Source organism: Rhinichthys klamathensis, unplaced genomic scaffold (assembly GCF_029890125.1).
Source record: "Rhinichthys klamathensis goyatoka isolate OS25496 unplaced genomic scaffold, OSU_Roscu_1.1 h1tg000060l_1, whole genome shotgun sequence".
Taxonomy (NCBI): Eukaryota; Metazoa; Chordata; class Actinopteri; order Cypriniformes; family Leuciscidae; genus Rhinichthys; species Rhinichthys klamathensis.
This window is the reverse complement of record NW_026606605.1, coordinates 1,959,445-1,972,500: the sequence shown is the minus strand read 5'-3', so window position 1 is coordinate 1,972,500 and position 13,056 is coordinate 1,959,445. Positions and strand designations below refer to the sequence as shown.

The 13,056-nt window shown below is 40.0% G+C and overlaps 1 protein-coding gene across 1 annotated transcript; it reads left to right on the top strand.

Moving 5' to 3' along the window:
- The first annotated feature begins 5,612 nt into the window (after positions 1–5,612).
- On the top strand, positions 5,613–12,542 carry anp32e (acidic (leucine-rich) nuclear phosphoprotein 32 family, member E). Its single transcript, XM_056249618.1, has 7 exons — positions 5,613–5,791; positions 9,673–9,822; positions 10,173–10,295; positions 10,480–10,642; positions 10,769–10,902; positions 10,990–11,038; positions 11,120–12,542. The coding sequence occupies exons 1-7, from the start codon at positions 5,738–5,740 to the stop codon at positions 11,200–11,202; spliced, it is 756 nt and encodes a 251-aa protein (XP_056105593.1). The 5' UTR covers positions 5,613–5,737; the 3' UTR covers positions 11,203–12,542.
- The last annotated feature ends 514 nt before the right edge of the window (positions 12,543–13,056 follow it).

Genomic DNA, 13,056 nt, shown 5'->3' with positions numbered 1-13,056 from the left:
TCGTGGATTGTGGTCAGAATGGCTATCCTGAGAAGCCTAAGAAAACAGAGGCTGGGTTTCTCTGGGACTGATTTGTAAGTGACCTCCACCTCACACTCCCAGAGTAAAGGAGCCCCAGTTAGTCCAAATTAGGTCAAGTGTGTGTCCACTGACGATGTCTTTGTTTTTTGTTGTTGTTGTTTTTTTCCAAATCCTTTTTCTCAGTAGGAAGTTTAAGGTGTTTGTGGATTTGGAGAGCAGTGAATTTTGGTAAAGGAACAGGAAAGGGGGAAGGGGAGAATGAATGGGCATAAATTGCGTTTAGACAGTTTATCTCCTTCACACAGTTAATCTCTAGAGTTCTTCCTTTTGAACTGGACGGTCATTGATAACAGCCTGTATCTGCTCACTGCTGCTCTGTCTCATGGTTTCTGTGCTGGGGGCTTCAAGGCAATTAGTAACTGAAAGACGCCTTATTAAACAGGATTGGGAATTTTCTGGAAGATGATTACATCATCTGATTTGACTCCTTCATATGACCACAGGGTATTCAAAAAATGCCTTTGAATAAGACAATGATGCAAGTGTGGACATATTTTCATAGAGACCAGTGTGAGTGAAGCCACTTTGAAACTTTTTTAAGCTACGATCTAATCCTAATATTAACAACAGTCAAGATACTCTTATACTATGGTACGCCACACTACAAGGTATATAACAAAAAGTATCAAACATTGAAGCTACTTGTATGACAACAATTTTTAAATCCAATTATATATTTATTCATAATTTTATCAAAACCCTTTAATATTCTGGCACAAATCAATGTGTTGTTTTTTTTAAAGGAATGATTCAATGATGGAACCATCCCAATTAAACTGAACTGATCATTTGTCACTAAATACAACTATCGAAATAGAAACTAATACAACAACAAAAAATACTTCTTCATTTATATAACTGCATATAGGCATAGTGATGGACTAAATATTCTGCTTTAAAAAATTAACTAAAATGCCATACTGAGACTTAAAGGTGCTCTATGTAACTTTTAGCGGCCTCTAGTGGTGATGTTTCAGATTGCAACAAAATTTTACAAGAGCGCTCGTGCTCGAACTCATAGACAATACCGTCTATTACGCAAATATCTCGGCGAAAACTAGACGGATTCGGCGAGCACCGAGCTCGTTGGGACCATCTAGTCGAGCTGAAAAGAACCATATAAGGTCCATAGTTTTTGGTGGTGTTTTCGCGGAGATATTAGCAGAAAACCATCGGGCGCGCTGCAAAATTGCGGACGGCGGTGACGTCACGATCTCAGAAGAAAATCGCTCGTATCTCTGGAACGCAAAGACCCAGAGAGCTCAAATTCGGGGGAGGAGGTCCCAGGGGAACCCTTACCCGAAGCTAGAATGGCGGGCCTCGGGGATGCCCCCTACGGGATCGCCGTTCGCTGGGACCCCCGATTTCGAACGGCTATAACTCGGGGAGCCGGGCGAGTTGGACCTCGGGGGTGGGCTCGTTCGAAAGGCCCCGTCCAGCACTACGAACGATTAGAGTCTTGGGAATATTGATCAAAGATTGACTGAGATATAAGCCGAAAAACGTGCGCCTTTAACCGGACGTAACTCCCTGACCGTCTACAATAGACTGTATATAAGGAGAGAGGCTCGGGAGCGCGCATGCACGTCACATCCGTTGGATTTCGCGGTAAATCTGACCCAGAGACTTCACATAGAAATAGGAATACTGGCCTTCAGAGGTAATAGCAAAACTCAACAAGTGGATCATTTTAATGTGTGATTACAACCCCTTCACACACAGGCAATAAAAAAAGGATTCATTTGAGTAGAAAAGTTACATAGAGCACCTTTAAATTGGTTTATCTTTATGGAAATGTCTGAATGAATTTATTCACTATGAATCTGCCTTTCCAAAACTACATTCAAGTTATACATGAAGTACGTAAACAACAATGTTGCATTTGGTTGCTCTGTACCGCCAATCGTTGGAAAAAGCATCTTGTCACCAGTAAAGCTATACTGGTTTCAAAGAATTTGAATAACTGAAAAATGTAGTTTAGTTTAACCCTATAGGCCCACGGACCGATGGCTGAACAACTGATGCATAAGGCACACTGAACTGGAAACACTTCAGGATTTTCAAAGTTGTCATCTGATTGGTTGAATTCTACAGGATGTCTGGGATATGTGTGTGTGTTGCGTTCTGTAGCAGTCCGCCTGGAAACAAAGATGCTATGACGTCAAACCCCCTCATGGAAAATGTGTATTTACAACAGTAACAAAGATCTCAACTAAATGCTGGATTTTCAAAAGTAAGTGAAGTATGTAAAGTTTGCGGCATAGACACTTTAAAATACGTCCAAGAGTTTCACACACTGTTATTGTAGGGACATTTACGTTACATTTTCACGCCCCTAAACATGTCACAGAACAAAACTAACTGTGATTGGTTTCGTTTTCTACAATAAACAGACTATGTGTCAGGCATTGTGCTATACACCCTTTCAAGTTATATTCATAAACTCCCTCGACACAGTGAACAAAGTGAGTGTGTCACTCCCTGACACACTCTCAAACACACCCTCACGAGCCTTTACATGTTATACTGTAATACTGCAGGGTGTGATATACTGAGATATGCACAACCAAACCCTTTGTTAATACAGTGTTTTATAAACTGGCTCCAGTGCAGATTTGTGTGATCAATATGTTCATTCACAAAGCTTCAAAGACTTGCACAACCACATGAAATAAGTCTTCCTCTTTGGCTGTAGGATGAATGAACAGTGTTGGATCCAACAACTCACAAAAATATCGCTGGCTTGCTTTCATCTTGTTTACGAATACAAAACAGCAATGCTAACAGCAGTTTTGAATCAGTTTCTGTTTTCATTATAAGTGGCCTTTTTGTCACTTTTATAATTTCTGCTTGTGATTTACGCAGCGTTGTCCTAAAAAGACAGCATTTCCCAGGATTTGGTATCCATATCCCAAACCGCTATAGCCTTAATCCCACAAACCCACGCACACTTGACCTTGTTCATGTGGGCTGCCAGCTACACCTGGATCCAATTAAATGTCTCTCACATTCCTCTTGTTATTCCTAACCAAAGCCAGAACTTCATACTATTGTGTTTTGCTCGCTTTATTAGGGCAACTCTGTTGATGGAGTTCAAGTAATCAGGACTAATTCTACAGCTTACACTGTTTACAAACTCTAATATTTCAATTCATAAGAGTGCACAAGACAACATTTAGAGCCGAATGTAATGTTCTCCATTTGAATGACTGACTAATTGCTCTAAATAGTCTTCACACTTATAGCCTAAAACGTCTGTCTTGAGCCTCTTGGGTCTGTCTTTTGTGCTTGGCGGTGTATTTGTCTCAATCACTCCTGTATTAAACACTTGTTTGGAATTCCCAAGGCAGTCTGACTGCCGTTGGCCCATTGTGTTTTTTTTTTGCATGAGAATACACTAGTGTGTGTCTCCCATTATTCTTGCCTGAACGTGAAACCCTGTCCCCCATCTGTCGACCCCCCCAGCGGGCCACCATGCAGCCGGAGGACAAAAGGCTGCAGGAAACATTGAGAAGACGTGACAATGGCCCTCAATCAAGGTCAAGCAAGAGAAGTACCAGGGTTCAAGCATAATGAATATTACCAGTCATTAGGCTAGTTAACTTGTTCCGATACAAGTCAGTCGTACACCTGTTCAATTTCTTACAAAAGTTAAAGTGCTTGTGTTAAAATGTAAAAAAGTTTGTTAAAATGGGAAGAAGAATGGTTTTAAGTGTGCATTCTATATATATATATATATATATATATATATATATATATATATATATATATATATATATATATATATATATATATATATATATGTTAGCCTAATAGCTTATGTATGAGTAAAATGTCTGTGTAAAGCTCTATTGCTCCATCTAGCGACCGCTTATAAGGCCACAAAGTACACAAGCAGTCTTAACCAGTCCTAACTGGTTTCAACCATGTCCTTTCACTGTCTGCCATCTAGTGGGATTCTATGGCATCGTTCAGCATTTACTTCTCAAGTTGGGTACAAAATAATGTAAATGATCAAGACCTTGAATACACATCTTACACCCCTTCTCCACATTGCTAGAACATTTCCTGTTTCCTGCCTTTGTCTTTAAATGTGTCCCAACATCTAAGTTATCTATATGTTTGCAAACGAAAACAACAACAAAGGAATATTGTAATTAAAAGATATTATAGCATGGATGTAATCCCAGGGATTTGTTGGTGAGGGTCGGGATTGTTGAATCTGATTTGTATTGAAAAGCAAATATAAAATGATTTTATATATATATATATGACTTGACATACATCTTATCTATTAACCTGATTCATTAGGTTTTATCATCTGCTGCATGTGTAAAAAAAGAATTCTGGGAAAGAAATCCTGCAAAAATAATAAAAATGCCCATGGTATTCAATATTCGGTAAAATTAATATTTTATATAGTATCAAAATGCTGTGTTTATATAATATTTAGTTATAAAAAAACATACCCCTAAAAAGTGCCCTTTAAAATGCAATTATCTTAGAAATTAATTAATACAATTAAAAGCTAATCTCTCATACTGTTTGAGATATGCTCGTAGCTCTTTTGACAGACAAACAAACAAATAGGTTGTCTGTTCAAATGACTGTTTTTTGTAGGTTTTTTTTACAAAAGATTATTCAGTTCTTCTCTGGCAGCCTAGATAAATCAGCTTAGGAGATCAGTTGTGGTGTCCATTCCACTTCAGGGTCAGCGTGCCATGCACTGCCCGTGCCCTAGTGGTCACCTTGGGGTACTGCACTAATGCACATTGCTGAAAAAGCGTTCATTTTACATCAGGGCTTATTTCCGTCTAATAGGTGGGGACAATTGTTTTTCAGCTATTTTAAAATAAAGACATTTTTGAAGCAACTCTGGAATGTTTTATTAACTTATAACAAGAATCTAACAGTCAGCTTGTACTCTACGACCAAATGGCCCTTTGTGGCTTCTGTGGTGAAGCGATCAGCACCACGTTATATGGGACAGATGGCGTGGCGTGCGTGCAGCCTTCAAGCCACCATGACTGTCTGGGGGTTTATGGTCAGCCATTTTGTTAGAATTATTGTATGGAAGACGCTCAAAGTATTATGAGTTCATTTGTGCTAAAAGGAGAAACACTTTTTGTATATTTGTATGTGAGGGGAAAAATATCACTTATTTTCTTTCTCTAATCTGTTAGTGTTCACTTTAGGCTCTTTAAAATACACAATTTTAACCTGGTCTCCAAATTGATTTCGAATTACTGGAGTCTTAAAGGACACGGACATCGCCTTCAGGCGCCAATGAGAACAAAGAATGGGCGGATTAACAGTTTGAAAGCTTCATACTGACGTTCTGACCGTCCCGTCTAAAATTTACTGCGCGCGTATTTCCAACCAATCAGGTCGGTCTACAAAGACCGATTATGTTGATAAGCATGATCCGTTTGACCGACAGGCTGGTCCACCACTCACGGGTTTGAAAATAACAACGAACCAATCAGGGCGCAGTGAGGGCGGGGTCTCAGAAAGGGGGTTGGGTGCGAGGTATCATGGAGGATCAGTTAGAGAACGGCAGCCATTGAAGATAGCCGAGCCGTAGGTCCGCGCTCAGGAGTTTCTGACAATTTTTTTTCTTTAAACGGTCCAACCCAGTGCAGCAATCACCAACAAAATGGAGATGAAGAAGAGGATCAGTTTAGAGCTGAGGAACAGAACTCCAGCGGAGGTGAGCGCTTTAATTATTTATTTTACCACGGAAACAAGAAATGATGTTAGTTCGCAACCTGTCCATCCTGCACTTACGGAATAGTCCGTAGACTCCGCTGAATGGCAGCACGGCTGTTATACCACATGGGCAATTACAAGGATGCGATTTAGATATTTAGGCATGGATGAACGCATCACAGAATGCACATTTTAGATCTATACAAGATGATTTCAGACAGGTAGTCAAATATAATCGTTATTTGAGCGCGTAAACTCATGTGAACTCGTTCTCCTTCGCCATTGCATTAGACTTGACGATGTGGGCGTCCCAAATAGTACCTCAAAATAATATGCTTACATTTTTAAGACCGTTTTTATTTAATGACTCAGAAACGATGTTTATTACTCAACAAGTGAAGTCCAATTCGGTTATGACGTTATTATAGTCCTCGATACGATAATGTTATCGCTTCCAGCGGGAAACCGAAATTAAAACAAACCGCCAGTGTTGTTATAGGAATCAATAGCCCAACCTGCAATTTATGCAAAATACTGACCAAAACATCACGCGATTGAATCTGCTCACATAAAAAGTTTATTATAGGCAAGCTTCACGGATGCCTACCTCACTATGGCTTCTCTAACCTAGTAAAACGAGCAGTTTCGTCTTCCAAAGACGGACATCTTACACTCCAACTCTTCGATATCTGACATTCAGGGGCATTTGCCTTCGGTCTTCCTCCTAAGACTCTTAAAGCCATTATGTTCAGAGTTTGAGAGCACAAGCACATATCGGAGCGAATGTCAGGTCAAACTGCATAATAATTAAGCGTTCATGGCTTCTGCAGCGCCTCGCTGTGTGTGTGGCGAGGATGGTGTGTGTGAAATGCTGCTCGAGTCTCCGTGTTGACGGGCGGGGAGTGGAAGTCATTTTGTTGCATCAATAGTTGAGACGGTGTTTTGTGGCTTTGACTCCGTTTTTATTAATCGGAGTTGAGAGCGATTTTTGATTCACAAACGCCTACGTGGTGTTTAGGACGGAATAATTGGCGCGTAAACCAGAAATATTCGCTCGACCGTTACGAACCGTTTAAAAAAACAAGTTGCCATTTTCTTCAATGGTTACGTTAATGGCGTATTTATGTAACCTCCGGTAACATTATGTATTACCGAAGTTAAGCAACACGAATTCGGCTTTACGAAGCCGTTTAGGTTATCCGTCACCGTTTTATTAATTGAAGGAATGTGGCAGATGGTGAAGGGGCGAGCCCCCCTTCCTCTCCTCCGATTTTAGTAGATTATTGTAGTAGGCTTGCCTGAACCGAAGTAGAGGAGCACGCTTCTTTTAAATGAGGGATCCTTTACACGAGCTTGAGTTAATGCTTTGACGTGTATAAATCATACATGGCTTTTAACTCGGGTGTCTCTTGCGTCACCAGCAAAATATTACCATTCTGAAAATCTACTTGTGAAATGCTGGCAGTAATTCAGATCAAATCCTGAGCGATGAATGGGTAAACATTATCAAGGCTACATTAAGCACACATCACGTGGTGAAAAATTTAGTATTTTTCCATAAGGACAACAAGTTATTGAATATTTAAATAGTATGCAGCCTGGAGTGCGTGCGTGCACACACGTGTCAGTGTGTTATAAGAACAGGGACACGTTACTCAAAAAATACCATAAACCGTTTTATTTGAAATATTTATAATAATAATAAAAAAAGTTTCTAAACTTATTTATTTGTCTCTTGGCTTACTTTTTTGGGGTTTGTGCTGCAACTATTCAGTTTGTACCAAGTTTTAAATTTCACTCTTGTTTAGGCAGATAAACATACATTCTTACGTTACCCTTAAAGATGATGTACTAAAATACTTTAGTCATGCAATTAAGACATTTATTTTAAATTCCCCGAAAAGTGTAAATACAGTGGCGCTATGGGCTATATGCACGCATAACTTCCGCGTTTGACGCAAGGATGCTCTTGCGTTTCCGGTTGGGGAGATTTAAAGCGGAGAAAACCCGAGGAAAACGGGATTATGGCAGAGTCTTCAAAATTTACTGTCCTCTCGTCTTTGAAACGAAACTATAATATGTTTAGATGTCATTTTATATATAGTTATGTTTATTTAATATAATAAACAAAGAAGCATAAACAAAATGAGGGGTGTCTGTTTTGTCTGTTTTTGTGACTAACATTTCTTTAGTATAGCAATAGAATATAAAAACCAATATAAATTCTCGGTATAGCATTGGACTCTACGATCGGTGGAAGTAATCCAGCATCCTTACTGTGCGTTCACACCGGACGCGAATAGCACGTCAAATTCGCGTCTACCGCGTCTAGTTTGACGCTTGACCACTTTGTGTTAATTCGCGTGTCAATGGCGAAATTGACGCGCGTAAAAACAAAAGTTTGAAGCGAAATTTACGCGCGTCAGAGGCGAAATCCGGAGGCGAAAGTTTCGAAACCCGTTGGCGGCCATCTTTTTAGATGTTTATCGAGCATTAGCATTATTCGAGAGAGTCACCGCTCGTATATGCTCTGGAGAGCAGAAGCAGCTCCGTAGGGGACATCGTCGCTGTACTCGGGTCCACCAGAACCTCCGGAGGGTTTCAGGAGTTTCACAATTTGCTCCAGGAGCTAGGTTTGGTGGACCTAATGGTGAGGACGCTGATGAGGACAGCGTAGGCCGTATAAGCCCTCGGCCTCGAGTGGTCTAGCTATGCCTGTTGAGCCCGCGCTCTACAGCCCGGCGCGAGGTTCACCCTCGCCCGCATCCACCTAATCTGTCATTTATTTTTGTTTTGATAATAAATGAAGCCAGCCTCCAAAAGTGATTAATCTGTCCTGTGATTTTTCTCTCTCTCTCACACATCACTGTCCAGACACGAACTTATATGTTGGTTGTCTTTACATTATAATAATATTTCATATAATCTAGATATGGAATAAATAGCATTCAATGCAAAATGAATATGTCTCATATATTGAAATCAAGTTTTATGTGATAAAATATTTGCTTTGTTGTGCATTAGAACCACAGTCATATATTACAAAATAATTTATTGAAGCATCCAGATACTTCACCACGTGACAGCAGCCAGCAGCTAGGCTCCTGATTGGTTAACGCGGCGCGAATTGACGCAGAAGTTCAGATTTTTCAACTCGGGCGGCAGACGCGAATTCGCGTCAAACGCGTGAATGCACAAATAGCACTAACTAAATCATTCGCGCGTAACGCGCTTAACGCGCCAGACGCTCAATTCGCGCCATTCGCGCGAACTTGACGCGCGAATGAGGCGTATTCGCGTCTACCGCGCCGCGCTCTACGCCTCATTCGCGCCGCAGGAATTTTTTACGCGCGTAACGCGTCTTTGCATTGACTTAACATTGAAATCACTCGCGCCTGACGCGCTATTCGCGTCCGGTGTGAACGCACCATTAGACCTTCACCGGAAATACCGCCGTGCATAGAGCCCATTGGGGTATTGTTTGTTTCTGAAATACGAACTGGTTCGACCAATGGTGTGAGTTTGGGGGCGGGACTTTCTATTTGTTCGACCAATAGCAACGGGGGAGTGTTTAAAAACCAGTTAGAAAACACTCAATTGTTTTTGCAGTTCCGTTTGGTGACACTAGTGGCACAGTAAACTACATACTACTACAAACTAAACTACATACTACTACAAACTAAACTACATACTTACAAGTCTTAATATTTAGAGTTAAATAAAATGATTAGAAAAGTCTTATAATATGCTATTACATATTCATAAGCCTTTGTTGTAATATTAGCCGTTTTTGAATGTTCCATTGTGGTAATTTGTGGCAATAGTATGAAATAAACTTTCTTTGCTCACCAAGGGCCTTTATTATGTTCATCCCTCCTGCAGGTAGCAGAGCTGGTGGTGGATAACTGCCGCACGAGTGACGGTGAGATTGAAGGCCTGACAGATGAGTTTAAGGAGCTGGAGTTCCTCAGCATGGTCAACGTGGGTCTCACCTCCCTGGCCAAACTACCCTCACTGCCAAAACTGAGGAAGGTCAGTCAAGAGATCAAGCTTTAATTTCAGAAAACACAGGCAAAGTTCTCTTAACAAGAAGATCTGTTGTGTTTCAAGTGCAGAAAACCGATACCGTGTAACAGTTTACATATTAATGTACACATGTTGTATTATTAAAGTGTGCAAAAAATGGATGGAGAATGCCTAATGGAAACTTTAGGAGTGTGGTGTGGGAAAATATTAATGTTTAACATATTGCATGATTACTATAGTAAATTGGTCTTATAAGCACATAATTACACTGTAGAAATCAGCTAATTTTTTTTGCCAAGATGTTTTTATCTTAAATTTCCAATAAAGTTCATTTTAAGGGCAATTCTCTTTTACAGTTGGAGTTGAGTGATAATAATATCACGGGTGCACTGGAGACGCTTCCAGAGAAATGCGCCAACCTGACTTACTTAAACTTGAGCGGCAACAAGATCAAAGAGCTCAGCACACTGGAGGCCCTGGTAAAAACACGATGCATTTACACCATATTTCTCAATAAATATTATATAAATATATTTTGGAGGTGATATCATCAGCCCTTCAGTTAATGTACAGTCAAACGGTTATTATCGTAATCGTCATTTTATACGCAAGTTAAAGGCCATTCAACTTTGTTTGATGTATGACATGCTCTTCAACCCTCAGCAAAACCTAAAGAACCTGAAGAGTTTGGACCTGTTCAACTGTGAGATCACCACGTTGGAGGACTACAGGGAAAGCATCTTTGAGCTTCTGCCTCAGGTCACATACCTGGACGGCTTTGATGCGGAAGACAATGAAGCTCCAGACTCTGAGGCTGACGATGATGGTGAGAACCAAGAGTTTGAACACACAATTTAATCTTTTTGTAATTGCAGATTATTATGCTCATCCTCCAATGGACATCCATAAAAGTATGCAACATCAAGTCATTACTACTTGTACTATTATGCAGATGATGATGAGGATGGCGAGGAAGGAGCAGGGCATCTTGGGGAGTACGAGGAAGAGGAGGAGGAGGAGGAAGATGAGGAAGGCTCAGAGGGTGGTGAAGTTGGGCTGTCCTATCTAATGAAAGAGGACATCCAGGTGATGTAGCTTCTCCCTGTTTTTAACATCCACAACCAGTTTGGGAAAACTTGACCTCTTAATAACAACGGATTCCTTCTGTAACAGGACGAGGAAGATGATGACGATTACGTAGAAGAGGAAGAGGAAGGAGAGGGTAAGCATTAATTATGCCACCAAACATCTTAAAAGTCTCGCTTTTGTGTTGAACTGTTCTCTAATGCCATATTCTGTCCAGAAGAGGAGGCCGGAGTTCGAGGAGAGAAACGAAAGAGAGCTGCAGAAGATGAGGGCGAAGATGACGATGAAGACGACGACTAACCCTTTGTTTGACTTCTTGGAAACAATATCCAAGCTGTAGATCAACCCTGAAAAAGACCGTGATCTTGCAGATTGTTTTTCTCTTTGTAAACCATAGATAAATCACTGTAGAGGCTAAGTGTTTTCTTTTATAAATGCATTATATATTACACTATATAAAAGGGGTATATTGACAATTCATTTATAGCCATTCCAAGTTAATTCCCAACACGTAAATCGGGGTTTGAGATTTCCCGAGGTTTCCCGATTGCAAATATGTTGTTGGACAGCCCGTTCGAGACGAGAGCTAGGCGTTCATCACTGAGAGGTGACGGCAAATCCGCAAACTCCAGCTTCCCAAGACCTCTGTGAGGAGGCAGAGTGTTTTCTGCTCCTCATCTACCTCTCCAGGTCTCAGTCTCAGCCCTCCACAGAGCAGCAAGCCAATCATCTCCAACCGTCAACCCCTTTGTTCTTGGATCAACCAATCGCTGCCAAGGATCTTGTCACACTCTTTATATGGGATGGTCTCTCCACTTGATTAAGCTTTTCTGGTAGATCAGGCTCATTTTAGGCAGACCAGATATGTGATCTGTTGAATTTGAAAGTGTGATGTATGTAAATGTGATGTAAATTGAGCAAAGATCGGGAGTCGAGCTGTAGATTGGCAAATTGAATTTGTTTTAATCTCCAAGTAGTTTTTTAATAAAGAGTTCAATTATGTGAGCAGTTTGCCCTTTCTCACGTTTTATGCAGAAGTCACCTATTTTTGACATCGTAGACGTTAAAATCAAGATTTGTTCGTTTTTAAGAGAAACGCCATTGCTGGAAATTTCTCATGTTCAGGTTTAACAGCTTTGTTGGATTAAACAGTACCCTTGAGTACCTTTCTACATTTGTCTTGCTGTGGAAACAGGTTAGTTTCTACCTTTTGTTGAGGTATTTTACAGAGTAATACCTTTAACCTAATGTTCGTATGGCAATATGTATATAGTATCTGTTTCAACAGGTTTTATTTTCCTTTTCTTTTTTAATTACTCTGTTTGGTCAGTTGTTTTAATACAAATCACGTCTAAGGACTTGCATACACGCAGGTAACCTGTTTAAATTTCAAGTACTTGGTTGTTGTGAGAGTGTTGTATTTGGGGTTTTATGTGCTATAAACCTATCTAAAAGGATTTTAGTTGTTGGATTTTGATGTTTTGTTTTAATGGGTTAAGGTTTTGTGTGTCTTTTTCTATGTTTGCAAGCTCCTTTGTCCAATTATGAGCTCCTCTTGAGTTAGTTGTAATGAATGAGTGACTTGTCCTTTTGATTATTAAAATGGCATAACTCCATGGGATGTTATGTTCAAAAATAGACCCTTTGTCTGCTAAAGATTTCTGTAATTTGATTACAAAATTTTGGATTTTCTCAAACTGAGAGCCATCTGGAAGCCTCATGCACAGGTGAGAAAGCACTGTTTTTAATGATAAAAAAAAAAGTGTCCTGGTAAAGTGATGTTTCAATCAAAATTTATAAAAAACCCTTTCAATGAATGCAACCTGGTGTAAGTTTGATGTGGGAAAATAAAGGAAAAACCTTTTACCATAATGTTCTTGTGGTTTAGAAAATGTTTTAATTTTGTGTTCTTCAAAAAGGGGAAAAAAATACCAGCAATGTAGACCGTCAATTAAATAGAAGAACTTTTAATATAATTACTCAAATCCCAGCTCAAGTGTAACTTGTTGACTTCATTTAGCTTGAGGCATGTGAGCTCCACAAGCTTGGAAACAGCCTGCAAACTTTAATTTTTATACTACACTGCCATCTGCAAAGCCTTGTACTTAGACCATTTATCATTTATGAGTTACACAAACTTTAAGCAGCAGAGCA